This window comes from Telmatherina bonti (assembly GCF_933228915.1).
Source record: "Telmatherina bonti genome assembly, chromosome: 12".
Lineage (NCBI taxonomy): Eukaryota > Metazoa > Chordata > Actinopteri > Atheriniformes > Telmatherinidae > Telmatherina > Telmatherina bonti.
Genome location: NC_136610.1, coordinates 28176547 through 28194884, shown reverse-complemented (window position 1 = coordinate 28194884; position 18338 = coordinate 28176547). Strand labels below are relative to the sequence as shown.

Genomic DNA, 18338 nt, shown 5'->3' with positions numbered 1-18338 from the left:
TTATTTTAGAAGTCCCATTCATCCCTCAATTTTGGGACTCAAGCAGATTTCCTGAAGGCCAACTACAAAATATTCAAATATTTTTTCGAGTTAATTACTTTCTGGAATTCTCCACCAAGGACTTTTAATTTTATCCAAGACATACTGCATGTAGCCATTGTTTGCTGGATGGAGCAAAGACAGGAGTTCCAACTCTGGGATATGTTGCCTATTGGTAAGAAATATTTTAAATTGTAAGATACTTTGTTCTTTGGTTCCCAGGATGGTCAGAGTTAGAGTTGTGAATAACAGAAACTTTTCTCTCTCTCTCTCTCTCTCTCTCTCTCTCTCTCTCTCTCTCTCTCTCTCTCTCTCCGAACAGAAAATAAAAATTCACCTATTGATGATCTGAGAAGAAAATCATGCTTAATGGCAATCCAGGAACACCAGGAAAGGTTGTTTTCCTTTCTTAAATGTTGAATGGATAACACATACATGTTTCACGGACAGTTTCATAAGAGGCAGTTTGGTTTTAGCCCACAAGAACTTTGCAAAATAAATGCAAATCCTGACTTCCCCATTTCTTAGCTCAAACTAAGCATCTTCCACAGTTTGAATAATATGGGATTGCAGCACTCTTATTTACAGTCTTCTACCGTGCAAACAGGGTTGTTTTGATACTATATCTTCACTAAAATCACAACAGCAATAGAGCTGCAACTATCTAGTACTTTTGGAATCGGGTACTCTGTCGATTATTTCTTCAAGTAATCGAGTACTCTAACGATTATCTTTCAAAATGTTATACTTTGGGGCAGCCGACATGTTTGTGCACGCCCTAGATGTGTGGAGAAAAAATTCTCAACCGATCGTGAATTCCTAAGAAAGTATCTAAGAACTAGTCTTTGTCTTCGTGGACGACACACCTGTTAAAAGTGTGTCTGTTTAATACGGAATAAAAGTTTGCTGTGCAGAAACAGAGGCTACGCCTGCCATCACACAGTGCCTAAAACATGCGCTTTGACTCTGCGTGTGTGCGAGAGAGACAGATGAGGGATGGATGACAAGACTGTTCACATGAGTGAGCAGCCGACACCTCGCCATACCTCGTTACTGCTGACTAATATCACAGATTATGACACTGTACAGTTTAACAGCCGCTGCCGTTGTTGATATAAATCGGCAAGCTGAATCTCCGCCTGGAGCGGTGAAGTGGGGGGTGTTTTTGTTTCAGGTGTTTTCGTTTCAGGTGAGACGTTTCAGTAACCCGAGTACAAAATTATTGTATTATTGGCTAAGGAAGGACCATGGATCTATCCAGCTGGTCAAAAATTGGGTCAATCAGAAGGGGAGAGCCTACCGGTGAGCAGTTTTATTGAAATAGGAACCGTCTAAGATATTGTATGAGCGTGATAGAAAATAAAATATGTAAAAGGCCCGCAGGAGGCCGCCACATGTTAAGGGGTTAAACAGACTCACTTTAACAGGTGTGTCATCTACGAAGACATCGGCTAGTTCTTAGATACTTTGGACATGTTTACAAGTCAGTCCTTCTTTCTATGTGAATTCTTCTTTTAAATCTTTTAAAAGGCAGGAATTTGCGATCGGTTGAGAATTTTTTTCTCAACACATTGAGCGTGTGCACAAACACGTTGGCTGCACCTAAGTATCGCATTTTAAAACATAATTGTAGAGTACTCGATTACTTGTGGAAATAATCGACAGAGTACCCGATTCCAAAAGTATTCGATAGTTGCAGCTCTACTGTTTAAGTTTAATCTGTGATTTTAATTACGTCCAACTTTTTTCTTTATTTAGGGAAGATGGAGACCCACAGCAACTTCTTCAAGCCCTAGAAAAGTGGGAGGAGATCATGAAGAGACCCAAAGAAGATATTTTTATTAAAATAGTAAAAAGCCCTTCACATTTTAATGCAAACAATTTTACTGATTCAGAGTATAAACGTGAACAATTTGCAAAGGTTTATGTACTTATGAAAAATGATAGGTGGTTTATTTCCTCTGAGTACAAACCAAAATGTACAGAAACTGGATTTATGTTACATTCGGAGGGCTTTATACTAGATGTCTTAACGACGTTCATCCAGCAAAAGAAGGATACCATCAAAGCTGTTTATATCTATACTTACAACAGTCCATGCTTACGCCGACGCCACAACGTCACACCGTGCATGTATAAAATTCTGCATGACAGTTTAAAATGGTACAACCTTTACGGAATTATTACATATGTTTTGTATACAAAATCTTACGGAATAGCTGGTCGAAACTACTTTAAGGGACTCCAATACGCTGACATTTCTAATTCGGATTCGGTTTACTATGAATATGGGAGAAAATGTGAAAACATCCCATTTAAGATTTGTTGCGAATTTCAAAATATTGAAAAAAAATATAACATCAAAATAAGTAAACTGTCTTACGGGGACAAACTTAAAGCTGGTTTTAGATTCGCGCGAACGAGACAAGAGCATTTGGACTACGGGATGAAAAATTTTGGATTGTCCGAGTTCTATTCGGACTGGACTGAAATAGTTAATGAGCAGTTCATGTCCCTTATACAAGAAAAATTAAGATCAAATCTTAACGCAGCATCTGTGCCCTATTTTTCACAGAATTTTTTAAGAAACAGCTGCCATATGCAGCTGGTTCCTGAATTTGACCCTTTCATGCATAGTGATGATTACAGTTGACAGCTATTTACAAACTTTTTTCTTGCAAAATAATATGTGTCATATGTCAAATTTGAAATTTAGATATTTGTAATTTATTAAATTCCATCATCATAATTATAGTTATCTTCTAATTATGTTATGATGATAATGATGATGATGATGATGGGTATTAATATAGTTATTATCATTATTATTATTATTACAGGGTCTCTACAGGTTTTTACAAGTAAAGAGTTAAACATTTTAAATGTTCTGTTTAGATTTCAGATAAATATGTTGAAGACCAAAGACTTTTTAAGACCCTGTGGGACCCCTGTATTATTATGGTATAATTATACATTTTTAAAGTATCATTTGACTAAATGGTCATTTAAGAAAATTTAAAAGAAAAACAGAATATTTTGTGTTGAGCACATCGTGTTCAGCTGTTTCTTATTGCCATGATCAGCTGTATCATTTCCTGATTCTCTCTGTAATGATTGGCTGGAGTGGCTCACTGGGCTTACTATGAGAACAAGGGTGGTCAGTGCCTAGGCAGAGGTCGCCATCAATCTCTGCACTTATTCAGAGGTTGGGAGCGGGAGCAGCCCAGATCCTACAGCCCATTGCGTGGCTGGTTTGGGACTGCTCCCCTCTTATGTTTATTTTGGCCGGGGCTCCCTTCTCCTCTTGTTCAATTGTTTCATTTAATAAACTTTTGATAAAATTTATAAATTTTTTTAAAGTTTGTTAAATTTTATCATCAGTCCCTGATGATAAAAATTTAATGTAATGTAATTGTTTTTGGATTAGGCAAGTTTATTTGCAAAGCATCTTTCCTGTTCAAGACAATTCAAAGTACATGTAATATTTGTTCTGTCTCAAAAATAAAATTACTACATTAACAAAAAGTGTTGAGTTTCTTCATCTGTGGGCATTCCTTTGCTGAGCTGCCATCGGCTTAGACTGTGAGGGATGTCCAGCGATGCACTGAGCACATTATTTTCATCTCTACTCATCTTCTATATAGAAACATACAACAGTGTTGAGATCATTAATGCACATGTATTTCTCCTCTTTCTTCTTCCTGGATAAAAGTTGCAGTACATGTTGGTGAGTCTTTCCTGTCCTTTCCACCCCAACCAGTCAAGGTAGATTGCTGCCCTCCTTGAGTCAGGTTCTGCCGGAAGTTTTCTTCTTGTTAAAAAGGAGGGGGTTTTTTTCCTTCCCACTGTCGCCTTGTGCAAGCTCATGATGGGGGATTGGATCAAAGTCATGATTCGATGCAATCTTTTTATTTTCCAGGCTATTTGTTATGAATTGGCTCAAATTGATGTGTCTGTAAAGTGCCCTGAGATGACATTGTTGTCAAGTCACGCTATACAAATAAAGCTGAACAACCTAAAAACATTTGGAGGATGAAAACGCAGTTTGATGGGGAACAACACAGTTCTAAATAAAAATAATTAAAAATAAATAAAACCAGAGACTTTGTATCCTTTATTAGAGTTTTATTTACTGATGCAATAACCTCTTCCTGCACTGCTGTGCCAGCACAAACACTCCATTTCCTTTTTTAAACTAATGTTTGACAAGTAGCACAAAGCAAGATACAAGTGAACTTCCCATACAGAGTAGTGTTTAAACACAAAATGAGCTACAATAAATACTCCCCCCCCCCCCCCCCCCCGAAAAAAAAAAACAACCTACCGGTAAATAAAGAAAAATACAAAGTCGCGTCGTATAACATTGTTTTAATATGCTTGAATCATGGGACAACCTCAAAATAAAATTGAACAAAAAAAGAGCAGAATTGTAAACTATTTGCTGGTAAAGAACACAGACTGTGAATGTACAGACAATATCTCCAGACTCCTTGGTGATCCAGCAAAAAAAAAAAAAAAAAAAGCTTTGCTCATAGCATCTGATTCGCCAAAGCAAGGTTGAATAAAACAAAAAGTAAAAACAAAGTCTAAACTCAAATGTATTTCAACCCATAAATGAATAAGGCAAGCAAGTTCATCCTGTATGTACAGTCGAGTTACTATTTACATGTTTACAAGTTAGCCATTTATAACTTGACCAGCAGCTGAGGCGCCGTTTGTCTCCCCCTTCTGGTTGACATTAGTATCACACTGCAGACAGTCTCGTGCTGTTGCGCACAGCCTGGTCTAATACTCCTAACTTTTTAATAAAGAGAAAGTGCTGTACTTGTATTTAAATTAAAGTATAGAACATAAATATGCAGTCATTACTGAGGTCAAGTAGTTTTATCGTACCTGGAATCTACAGTATTTATTTCTAAGCGCTATAATCACTGAATGAAAGCATACTTATTACAAATGTCACATGACCAGCAGATACATATAAAACATAATAAATTAGTTAATTTAAGTACAACCCAGGAGTGGTATCTAAATTAAGGATTACAAGCCAGCAATAAACAAACTTCTCCATCACTTGCAACGCATCTGACCTGAAGGTCATATAATGTCTCGCTCACAGTGAGACCTGAACATAGCAGAGCCAGACTCACCATGAGGTATGGAAACGGTTAAAGAAGGGAAGACCACATTTTAATCATTGCAAAAATCACTCCCGGATGTTAAAATGAAAGTAAAATGTGAAAAAGGTCAACCAAGCTTTTACAGTGGAGTGGAAGTAGACAGCTTTAAGAGCGAGGAGAGGCAGATCCTCAGAAACGCGTTAATAAATGTTAAAGAACACCTCACCTCCTCTGGCTGCTTAGCACAGACCTCAAGTACAATGCACTTTTTTTGCTGTCTGTGCTCCAGTTGTAAGTCATTTAGAAGATGTCTACCATTATGACAAAGTTTCTAGATAAAGATGCAAACCACTGACTAGCATCAGCTGCACAAAAGATTGGAAAACATCCAGAGGAAATTCACATCTAGATGGAAGTGAAGAATTTAATGGCAATCTTTTATAAAGACAGTGTCAACCAGAATCAAACTTTAATGAGATTTCAGCTTACTGGTTACGCAGGTCAAAGGAAAACAAAGCATTTCTGAGCAAATTGATTTAAAAAAAACAAAAAAAAAAACAAACATTAAAATCACAGAGAAACTGACCTTAAAAGGTGTGAGACAAATATACAAGTCAGAACATATGATGCTATTAAAAATAAACCTGCACTTTTCTCTGAAAAACCAGCAGGACTGACGCCATCTCAGTGCTTGATGGATATGCGTAGATGTGGTTGTGAAGACCAAACATGAAGCAGGGGGACTCTGCAGGCTGTGAGGGGAGCGAGTGTTGACCAGTAGACATGGACAGCAGGACTCATGGAGGTGTCTCTGCATTATTAGTTGTCTTTTTCTTAACAGGCTTCTTCACTGTCTTGGTTTGAGCCTAGCAAAGGCAGGAGAGCAAAAAGAAATAAATACATTACAATAAATCAGAAGGTAGCATCTTTGATCAGAATGTCTGTCTGTTAAATACCTTCACAAACAACGTGCACATAAAAACTACCATCTGCAGGATCCACTGTCTACTGTCGATGCAGCAGAAAGCGCTGGCTTTGCGTCAGTACTGACCAACGTTCAGAACACATAAAACATAGCGCTGAAATTAAAACATCTAAAATATCACCAAATCTGAAAACCTGTACCTGGATCATGTAATGTCTGAAACCAAGAAGCTCCTTCAAGCCCCCCATGTCCAAAGCACAGAATGGTTCCAGAAATACCATTTACTGGAAAAACTGGCTTATTTCTTAGGAATCCAAAAAATAAAAGCCTGAATTTGATCAAATCTGGGACAAAATGATGGAATATAAAAGCAAGCAGATTTTATACGATGCCGTCATTGAATACTTTAAGAGATCTTCTCCCTTCTTCTCTTGTGTTTATTTATCTATTTAGTTATATATATTTATTTCTTAATTTGAGTGCAGAAGTCATCTTTGATCGCAAGTGTGTGATATTGAATGGATTGTATGTGGGGCAAAGCGGAGTGTTTGGGTTAATATGTACATGTACTAATACTGTGTAAGTGGAGGAAAATGAACATATCTACTGGGAAATGAAAAAAGGATCATGATTAATTTATAAGGCTTTCCTTTTTTATAATTTGTGACAGTTAAAGGAGGAGAGAGAGAACAGAGGGACAAAAGCCAATCCTTTTTTTTTTTTTTTTAAATGTATTTATTAATTGTTTTTCTCTCCATTTGTTTGTATACTTGTCCTTTGCTATATTCATTTTTCTTCTTCATGTAAGTTTTATGGGAAATTATGTTGCTTCCTTTTTAATTCCCAACTCGTATCAGGGTCATATGTGCTAAAAAATGTCCAGACGTAGTTTGAATGATGTGTGAAATGAATACATCCTCACTGGTTTACGTAAAGGAAAAAGGTGTGTGCATGACGATTGTGTGCATTCATCTGGCTTCAGGTGTGTTTCCAGATATCTTTGTGAAAAACATATCAAGTCAAAAAGACATTCAAGCATCTGAATGCTGCAAACGCATCACATCTATCACTGTCTCACAGAAAACACAAAGACCTGTATCAGGTTGACATGAAACCTGCCGAAGTGACATCAGAACCAACCCTGCACAAAACATCTGCAGCACAAAATGCAGATCAAGTCCAAATTGAAGGTGGAACAGAAACTCTGATCTGAAGGAGTAGAATCCCTAAACGGACACAAGACTTTTCTCTCGTAGAATCATTTTTCTTTTCTTTGACTCAGACTTGTCTTTGTTTTTCACCCATCAGCTGTTTCTCTGCCTAAAACAGCAAATTACTGTTTTCATTCTTTTCATTTTTCTGTGCAACTGCTGATGCAAACACAAAATAAATTTTAGCATCAAAATCTTTGATGTCACTATACCAGACTTTCTCATAGCTTTACAGACTATTATTAAATAAAATTCATTGGCAGCATCACTCTTTTCTACTTTATATTTCCATGTTTCACTGGATGCATTTCTATACCTAGATCACACCATTTGTAATAAATGTATAAAATCCTGCTCAACTTTTTGCTGAGTTTAAAAGATTTCAGTGATAAAGATGAACTTAACAGACAGCCGTTTCAGGTACTACAAATTAATCTCTAGATGTATTTCAGCATGTATCTTATACCAAATTAACTAACCATTTACAAGTGAAAATTTTATACATAAAATCAGATTCATTTCTTGTGGGCAATCGATTTAAAAAAGTTATATGGCCTTAAAAGAAGCCACAAAAACATTTTAATTATTTTTTCCATGTATTCAATGAACATTTAATTTATACTGAGACTATTAATGTTCACCGTTTCAAGCACAACTTTATTTACAGCAACAGAATGATCAGACTGCAGTCAGACAGTATACCGGATGTTAACTATTAAATGTTAACAATATGGACACAGTCTTCTTTGGAGGTATTAGCTTGTCATCATCAGTAATTTGAAGATATGACAGAATTTTTATCATTTTCTCCGTCTCGCGCTCCCTGTCAACGGCTAATTCAGCATCCATCCTGCATCCGACCTGCCCCGTTAGCTTTCTCCAGCCAGTAAATGTTTTGTTTCATCTTTTTCTCTCTTTTAATCTTATTGCATTTCTTTGTTGAATCAGCGACGTCGCCTATTCAAAACAGCCAGTGTGTTTTCTAGCGTGAAGCGAAACTCTGTTGCAATGTCAAGCAGAGTCCCGGATGTAAAAGCTGTACCGTGCGTATTCTCAGCCTCGGAATGCTGCTGGGATGCAGCAGCTACAGAAACACACATGACAGACGTCACTGTGTCATGAATAAGTCTGGTTAAAAAGTTACGTAATGCGTCTTTAATGGTCAGTTACATATAAATGGAAACAGTGGATAAAACCTTAGCTACAGGTGCATCAACATGAAAACTGGGTGTTTTGTGTATGTGTGTATGTGTCTTCTACCTCTGTCTTTGCAGTAACAGGCTTCTTGGTCGCTTTGGTGCTAGCACTGCGTTTGGCAGCTCTGTCCCCCAAGTCATCATCAGAGTGTTCGGTCCTTGTGTCCGACTGGTCAGAGCTGTGCTGGGATGATGCATCATCAGAGACAGATGTAGCTGCCACAGAGCGGGCTGCAGAGAGGGGCACATTATGGTGAACAGTCACTGAGAGAAGACCAGGGTTTTCTAACCAAATCACTGGATGATTTGAGAGACTGCAGAGGCAAAAACCAGACTCAACCCTCATCAGATTTCCGCCTTTCCTGGATATCAAACTGCTTTGTTTTGATTTGAGAGGACAGAAATCAATCGTAGTCTTTGGCGACACCTAGTGGCCAGATTTTCAAATGCAGCTTTTCTTTCCCGTTTTAAAATGATGCTTGTTGAAAACAAAAAACAAGGGAAAAAAACCAAACAAAAAATCTGAATAGAAACGTGATCTGACCATTCAGGGAAGTCTGTATCAGGCGGCTCTCACCAAGAACACAAAAGTTACTCATTGCATTCGTAAATAACAGATTTCCAAAACAAGGCACATGCTGAGCAACATGGAAAACATTTTTTCTTCCATATGGCTGAGACTCTTGTCTAATCTTTTAGTGATCTGGGCTCAGATTCATGTAGTCAGATGGATAACTTGATAAAATTATTCGGGGGGAAAAAAACAAAAAGGCCAATCATTCACAAGTTAATACATTTCTAAAACGTTGTGACAAAGTCGCCACAAAGAATTTCTGCTTTTGGGCAAAACAAATAAGAACTGCTTGGTAAAAACCTATAAAATCCTAAAAAGTGTCCCACAGATTCAGGATGGAACTGAGTAGCAATGACAATGACATTATCTGAAAAACAGTCAACATCACGGGACTCGTTTCCACAAGTGATTTGATTATGTCGTTCTTTATTTATACCAGGCTGATTATAAATCCCAGTCCAGGATTTAACGGCCGTTGTTTCAGTGTCTCTCTGTATTCTACTCGCAGCTCATCAGGCCCACACAGCCAGCCATCCGACTGGGTAGTGAGACACAAAGAATCCTCCTTCTGAGCCGCTACTCCCTCTACAATCACATGCTTTCACACCCCCAACTTGACCCTCCTCATCCTGCCATCCTGCAGTGTTTTAAATCATATGACTCCACATGGCCCAGATACTCCCCGACCCACTTTTGAAAAAGTCAGACAAAGGAAGTCCTTACAGTCAGACTGTAGCAGAGTTAGCAGGCTGTCAACAGTCTGTATGTGTATTTAGGAATTTGCGTGCATTTCATGCTCATGCACACAACGCTACAGATGAAGCAGTGTGGGATGTGTGTGTCACATGGCCTTACTTTGCCTTGTGGCTGCACTCTTGGCCCGGGGCAGCGTGCTGGCCCCTGAGCTCATCTCATCCATGGGGTCTCGTCTCATGCGAGCAGCGGAGGTGTGCAGGTCCAGCTCGTCCTCAGCGTTGATGAGAGTCAGGTCCTGCATGCTGAAACTCCGTAGCTTGTCTGACAGAACGCCCTGCCCCTGGTGATGCAGATGAAGGCAAACAAAGATGGAGCAGCCATCAGACCACATTTATAAATACATAAATGTTTTCACTATGCCAACATAAACATCTTTGCCATCATCGTCATGGTTACTCTTTATTCAATATCAGCATTGTGGCATTGTATTGATATATTCACCACCAGTACTGTATACGTTCATACTGGTCCATACTGGTCTCCAGCCAACATTTATTCCTTGTCCTTTTTTGTTTATTCCCCCTTATCTGTTGTGCCAAGATTGTGGTGAAGTCATGAAACTCTGGGGGTCCAAAGGTTGGACATTTGAAGAAAATTAAATGTAGGTCTCGGTTTTGTGATTAATTTAAAGCAATAGTCATTGTCTGCAATGAACAGGCTCCCTCCTCAGGGTCTGGGAGCAGTTCTGAAGGAGTTCCTGCTACGGGCCTCTCTTACCCTCTTGCCGTTTCTCTGTACAACCTTACTTAACTAAAAATGACAAAACACCACAATAAAAAGTAGGAAACCTTCTGAACTTCGAACAACACACACCCCTGGTGGTATGCTGTGGGATCCGCTGGATCATTTTCCTGAATCTGCTCTGCTGAGGATGGAACTCTGCTGAGTCTAGGTGGAACAAAGATTAAAATTCTGTTCCAATATCTAATTATCACTTATTGTGTCTATTGGGTATGGTAATGTTGATGATCATTACCATAACTTAATACAAGTGTTAGTAAATTATTTCCAGTATAACTTAACAGATCATCCTGTTTCAATAGTTTAATGGGTTTATTATGCTAAATCTTGAAGCCTTGTAAAGATCAATGCCAATGTGCCAAAGTTAAGCATTGATTTTTTTTTTCCTTCTTTTGTGTGAAAACATTCTTAACTACATCTTCATTAGGATTTTACTTTACTATCCCCATGGAAACTATCGTGTTTTTATCCCACCAGAAGGACTAAAGCAAATATAATCTGTTAAACTATGCACTTGCTCCTCAAGTATTAAATACTGTGAGGAATTATTAGTTTTACTTTTGGTATGAGAGCAAAATAAAAAGTAAAGCAGGAAACCATGAGATAAAAAAGCTTCAAGACTGAAATGTGAAAAACTGTAGAGTACAGTTTGTCTACAAATCCCAACTTTTTTTTAAAATGAATCTACAACACAGAATGTGACATCTTCTAAAAGGTTTTACCATTAATAACAGACAAATTACATTAAATATTTCAGGGTGCCTGCAACTCTGAATTGGACTAAGCGGTACAGAAAATGAATGAATGAACAGATGAATGTACTTCATAGTGAAATGGTGAAGGCTTGCATGTTGGAACTGAACCAGCAAATAGTGACTTCCAGTCACATGGTATGATAGAAATAAGTCACTTGACATGAAAATGTTGTGATTTAGCTCTGTTGACAACTTAAATATCACAATGTGTCTTATTTAAGTAAACTGGCACTTGACCGAGCAGGAACATTTGTGAAAAACTAATCAGCAGGTAAATATTTCATGTTAACACAGGAGATAAATGATAAAAACGCATCACCTTCTAAAAAAGGTACAATGTACAAACAATAACAAACATCTAGTGATTAATATTGCATAGAAATAACTTTAAATGCCTAACAAAGCTGTGATTGGATGGCGGCTGTCAGTGCTCAAAACTCTTCCAGATATTAACACGTTTTCATCTGGATTCAGCAGCAACGACTGCACTGCAGTATATATACTTTTAGTGCCTTGAAAACGTGTTAATTATCCAGAAGTTTGCTCCTTTAACTATAACACAAAGTTAGCTCTGCAGAGTCAAAACTCACTTTTGACACAGAGCCGATTGTCCATTCAGAGACACTGTAGTAAAAATGGTGACACATGTATAGCAGCGGTCATGTGTGTGTGTACTCATGGAAAGTACATAGCATGCATATAACAAGTCATTTACTGTTCACCAAGATTAAAACAAATCATTTCAGAAAATTAATTGAACACCAATGTAAAAAAAAAAAAAAAAAAAGATTAACTTTTTTTTTTTATGATCTATGAATTTTTCTTTCATTAAACTTTGAGTTTGTTTCATGATGAATATTTAATTGTGAACGTTTTATGTTTATCGATTTATTTTCTTTGTTTATTTTTTAGTTCAAAAAGGTTTCTCAAATGTCCAAAAAAAATTATAATCCATGAAATATGACAATGTGTATGAGAGACACAACAAAACTGGACTAAATTTCTAAGCATGAAGACATTAGACCAGTCAAGATGTGAACGACAGCTTCACAGAGTGCGCTGCTCACCTTGGTTGCTGCAGTGACGGCAGCATTAGCGGCGAGATTCAGGCCCCGTTTCCCAAACCTCATCATGGTCTCATAACTTCTGTCTTTGGCTTGTGCAATATAATCATCTATCTCCTACAGACAGCAGAGACAGAAGCAGTGAAAAAAGCATTAAACACTGGAGGGAAAAAAAGAAAAAACTTGCATAAAAAAGGGAAAATTTAGATGTCTAAAAGGTAGATACTGATAGTTTCAGATATATGAAGGTAGCTTTTGGGCTCAAACTTTCACATTCCTACCTTCTCTTTGTTGGAGAGGGTTGGGTGGACGAATTTGCGGTAGAGGACACTGGAGCCCTTTGTGTACGGGGACAGCAGCCAGATGACAAAGGCAATTTTTAGCTCAAAGTAAAATGGAAACCTGGGGGGAAAAAGTCAACAGTAATCACATAAGCAGAAAAAAGTGAGCTGGTGTACACTATAAAGAATCTATAATCACTAAATATCCACTTTATGTTCCTTAAATATAAAATATTTGCTATTTCAGCATATTTTTTTATTTACAATATAATGTTTCACTTCATTTAGAAGCTAGACACTTAAAGAATGCTGATTTAAAACTAGCACTCGGCACCAGACGCACATATGAGTACATTTATTGATTTTATACAAACTGCTTATTTATTACAAGCAGGTCTGCATGAGCAGCTCCTGACTCACCATGACAGCAGCAAGTCTGTGGCCGTTTCTGCCGTGGTGAATAACGCAAATACTATCCAGTACATCATCCACTTTACCTGCAGAAATACACAAACACAGATGTATGCAGGGCATCATAAAAATAGCACATGAAAACCCACAGCGTCACGCAGCACACGTGCTGGGACACGTGGGGCATAACGGAAGCTGTGCGCCAACACAGATCTGCAACATATGTCTATTAATTCACGCGGCATCAGCGTTTACGGTCAGCCTCCAAGACAAAACAAAATGTAGGACGACATCATCAAAATGTGCCTTAAACTAGAACTGGGAGGCTGATGAGCTCCGACATTTACTGGTATCAGATCATGTTAGAGCAATCAGCGTGATGAAAGCGCTGAATATTAATATGATGTATGAAAGCATTTAAGCTTCACACACACATGAAACGGAATAAATTAATTAGCCAGATAATTAAAAACAGGAGGAAAAAAAAAGGAACTGAATCATCATCAGCTCTAAAAATGGCATCTTCAACTCCTCTCACCCCCCCCCACCATTTGTTCCTACTAGAGTAGCAACAGAGGGTGGGTTACCATGGTAACCGCATAGGAGGAAACTGTTCTCAAGTGTGAATCTAGGCTGGGACCAGAGTGCTCCTCCTCCTCGCTCTCCTCCTCCCCCTCTGATCCAGAAATGAGGTAAGCAGGAGGGACCCCGTTTAGTTAACCCACCAACCACCAAAGACAGACCGGTTTTAGTTACCATGAACAGGGTTCATTGATGATGCATCTTCATTTATTGTCACTTGCATGATAAATAAATAAATAAAATAAATAAATAAAATGCTATTTTTTTATTTTTTTTTTGTTAAGATCTTTTAAATTGCAACATTGTGAAATTGTGTTTAATAATAATTGTAAAAAGGCAAGATTTGGATTTTCGGAAAGTGAAGATTTGAATTATAAATACTATTAAAAGCACCTGTCTTGACCTCAACAGTCTCTGTATGGATTAGTCTCTCCAACCTTTGCAGCACCTGAATGCAACTCGTGACATCAGAGTCATTTCTGCTTCACAATCATTTTGAAGTTTTTCACATAAATTATTTGAGCAGGCCACAAAAATCAAGTTAACCTTTGTGAAAAAAAGCCATTTTTGGTGGATTATTTTTCTCTTTAATGACAAAATGGTGTTTTATATGATTGCATTAGTTAGTTTTACTGTGACTTGTAAGGGTTGTGTTTTTGTGAAACGAACAACACAGCTGACTTGTGGGTAGTGTCAAAATCCTTTTTAATATTCTTCTATTGATATTCATTCTTGTTCTCAGTTGATTGGTGGATTACATTATTATATTTTCCCAACAGCAATACGGGGAAAAAAAATTGGTCAGTTTTACATTTGATTCATTTTGCTGTCAGGGATTCTCTGGGATGGATTTAGGTACATACAAAATCACCACTGACTCCACGTCATTATTCTGACATGTTTGTTCATCAATCAGGTGCCAGTCATACATCTGTCACTGACAACAAACCTGGTGGTCTACAATGTTTTGCTGAAACTGCTGGAGATGCGCAGACAACAGCATCATCAAAGGAACCTGATCAGGTCTTCATGTACAACAATCAGTTCATGTACCTGAAGTGTACAATGCAATTACAGCCTTTCACAGCAAATGCCTGGAAAAAAAACCTTGAAATTCATGATATTGTCAGAAGAGTAAAATAAAACAATTTTTAAAAAAAAAGGAAGCCTCCGTGAAATATGATGGCGGGAATAACCAAGTCTGATGGTGTTTGGCTGCCTTGACATTGGACACCACCCCAGTCTGACTGCATCCCGAGCAAAGGGGACACAATCTGTTTCTATACTACACCCAAACATGTGTGTTTAGTGAGAAGAATTCACACAGCACACACCTAAAGGCTTGGAAAGAGCTGGTACAAAACCGAGGAGAGCTGGATGTCTTGAGAATTACTTGCCAGTCACTCCACCTCAGCTAATATCAACATTTATTCAGCTTTTTTTAAAGACTTGAGAGAATCAAACAAACCAAGACAGAATTACATGAAGTTCTTAAGGGTACTGTCACACCATACTGCAAGGATGTTTGGATTTTCCTTTAAAACTTTGTCATATTTCACATTAAATTTTTTTTTTTTAATTTAAAAGAATTGGGAGCTTTTACTCCTTGTATGTTGCCATAGTGATCTGTAACAGAAGTGTCTCATTAATCCACCCTGTGTCTTCCCATGAAACTGTTTCTGACCTAAACTCAATGCTACATTCACGCTCAGCATCAACAGAGCATTTAAAACTTCACACGTCAAGCTTGAAATAGCTGACGGCAGCCTGAGGCAGAATCTTAGAAAAGTCAAACAGAGGAGACAGGGGTCACAAACAGCCGACCGTGACCAGATAACCAGAGGTGATACTCACATATTCTTTCACGTTCTTCGTTTTGACAGCCTTGTATGAGGAGTATGCTGGGTAGAGAGTCCCAAAGGCAAGGCTGCAAAAGCAAAGGAGCAGAGATGGCTGGGTCAGTGGAAGGAGACTCAGTAAGACAACATGGCCTCGAGGTTTTGGACATTTGGACTCACTGCTGCAGATTAGTGAAGTTTGCATTATAATGTAAACATGAGAAAGATGCCAATTCTGCCCATTTTTTCTAATTTTACTTTCAGGAGTTCAATATCTCTGTGGTTTTTATCAGACATAAAAAAATAAAAAATTAAAAAAAGATGGGCAGTGACCGAACAAAACACACACCACCCTGATAACCAGTGCAAACATTGTAATGGACTTTATGGAGTCAGGAAGACTGCAGCCAGATAAAGTGGAAAAACACACAGAGAGCTGTGCTAGAGGTGGGTCAGCATGTGTTAGCGGAAACACATGCACATGGGGCTACGCACACAGAGCCGTGTTTCTGATGTGCTGTTTGGCTGAATTCTGGGCCTGTGTGGCATTTTGTGCTGATGTGACAGGAAGCTGATTGAAGGGACAGCAGAGGGAATGCAGTCAGAAAGCAACCAGCATGTCTGGATGCTTACAGTAGATTGAATGTGCTCCATAATGAACTTGTGCTCCCAGATGTTGGTGACCTGAGTAGATCTGCTGTTTTTTTTGTCAGCATTAAAATAGATGTCCTGTCCCGTGCACCGTCTGAGCCGCTCGCTCAGTCATGTGTGGAGTGCCTCTAAGCTTTCTACATTGAGCAGAGATGACTTGAATTAAGTTTTGTAGTCGGTAGACTCCCTCAGCAGATGCCTGTGTCTCCTTGTGCCTACATCACAAGTTAACCTCTGAGCTTATTTGATGCCATTGGGTTCACAGACAACCTAGTTTATATTGACTGCTTAATCCTCTGTTTCAATACCTATATGTTTGTAGGGTAGAAAAAAACAAAGGCATTATTTATCATTTGTTTGATGTTCAGGGGCCATTATGATGCATATCCAGTCGCCTTGTCAGTCCCTCAGCAGACAAATGACAACCTGAGGTGCAGTGAAGCGGAAGCAACAAACAGTAACAATCTGCAGCCCTGCTGTTACTTTCTGCTTATGTAATCCAGGAATATCTAAAAGAGATGAGCATCCGTTTCACACATGAATTTTGCACTGAAATGGAACGGTACATAATTCTACTTTAAACATAACGACAATAACTATTCAGATTATGGGAACTTTTTGAGACAGTTACGGATATAGTTGAGGCTACAGTGGAATAAATTTGCAATAAATTAGCTGCAATACATCCAGCTATTAGATAACACAATATTAGGCCTGAAAACTCAGCTTTCACTTGACATGGAGAAAGTAAGAGTAATGCAGTGTTGTGTAGGAGGAGGGGGCCAGGGTGGTGAAAGCTTCTGGCTCTAGTTGAGTCATCTACACTGTGGAGATGTGGTCAGGTGGAAGCTGAGGCCTGAAATGTTTGTGTGATCACATACATACATCCATCATCCACAAAAGCAATGCATGACACTGTAAACAGAAAAAGTTTCCCATACACCTGATGGATGGATATCTTTGGTATCCTTGGCTGTGCTTAGCATTGTTACATTTAATGACCCTATGCCCAAAAAGCAGCAACACTGGTTGTTTTTTAAAAAAAAGAAAAAAAGAAAAAGCCTTAACAAGCGGGTTTGTTTGCCTTTACTTGTCTGCAACGAGGCTGGCATAACAAGCAGGTTGCAGTGAAACAATATGGCCAGCTAGCTCCCATTCCCTTCACCTGGCAGGATATCATCTGATGGTCAGAAACTGGCCAGCCAGCGTCGTCTGCTAACAGCAGTTAGCACGCGCGTGGATGCAGATTGTGCTGCATCATCGCACTGAATTAAAATTATTCATAATAAAGCAACAGTTTCAACTGCACCTACAGCTATTTAATGTGTGTCTTAATGCTAGTTTAGCCCCAGAATTTTCTTTATCTACGACATGTATTGAGATGGGAAATTATTGCAAGAGCTCCCTCCGCATCAGACAGAGATGAATGGACGGGCGGCTGATCTAGCTAACGTTTTGACACAACAACAGATGGAACCCAGCCCATACTCACACAACTATCCTCGAAATTATCCAGGATACCATTATAGCTGGTCAGCCGGCCGTGAGCCCTATCCGTTTCTGGGGAATCTAAGAGGCTAGCAAGCAGGCTCGGTGGCCCCCATTCCCCTCCAGGACGCAGTGAGTCGCGAAGTGAGCCAAGAGGCTGCTGCCTGCCTGCTCGCCGCTCGGATCGACTGTCAGGTGGGTGAACAGCAGCTGGGAGTGTGCTTCTGCTGCTGTACAGTCTGCTCTGCTCTTCCCCACTCCTGGAAAGACTTAAAGGGCCAGGAGCACGCTGATTTATGTCGTTTCCACTTCAGAAACCTTGTTGTCTCTGCTGCTGAACTGTATCACACACGTGGTTCAGGGCGCCTCGTTGACAAGCTCATGGCGACTCAACGTTGTTGAGGAATTCAAGTCCAAGTTTCCTTTCACTTTCCTACTGAACCCGCAGAGAATTGTTTTTATATTGCATCTATTAATAAAGTCCATTAACATGTTAAAAAAAATTCAGGTAGAGGTTTTACTTCTGCCTCTAAAATAAAGTTTTGCCCCAATAATCAGGGCCGGATTAAAAGTGCCCAGGCCCCTGGGCCCAGAGTGCTCCAGGGGCCCCTTTCCCCACCGCAACATTGTGAAAATTGTGAATGATACACAGTGAAACGGCATTTCTAACATTTTCTCAGCCAGTGGTACCAACAGCAACACACTT

The 18338-nt window shown here is 38.9% G+C and overlaps 1 protein-coding gene across 1 annotated transcript; it reads right to left on the bottom strand.

Annotated features, from left to right (window-relative positions):
• Positions 1-5852: 5852 nt before the first annotated feature.
• reep2 (receptor accessory protein 2) lies at positions 5853-17765 on the bottom strand. The gene is made up of 8 exons (XM_079250477.1): positions 17637-17765; positions 15510-15582; positions 13083-13159; positions 12663-12783; positions 12385-12498; positions 9921-10101; positions 8556-8722; positions 5853-6025 (listed from the first exon to the last, which is right to left on the bottom strand). Exons 1-8 carry the CDS (start codon positions 17666-17668, stop codon positions 5957-5959), a joined length of 834 nt encoding a protein of 277 aa, XP_079106603.1. The 5' UTR covers positions 17669-17765; the 3' UTR covers positions 5853-5956.
• Positions 17766-18338: the final 573 nt, after the last annotated feature.

Bases quoted from the DNA above. Each gene is read 5' to 3' on its own strand.
- reep2 (XM_079250477.1), bottom strand. From the start codon at position 17,668: ATGGTATCCTGGATAATTTCGAGGATAGTTGT. The intron at 12,499-12,662 runs GTAGGAATGTGA...TGCTGTCTGTAG, and splicing joins CCCTCTCCAACAAAGAGAAG to GAGATAGATGATTATATTGC. The intron at 6,026-8,555 runs GTAGAAGACACA...TGCCTTTGCTAG, and splicing joins CTGTTACTGCAAAGACAGAG to GCTCAAACCAAGACAGTGAA.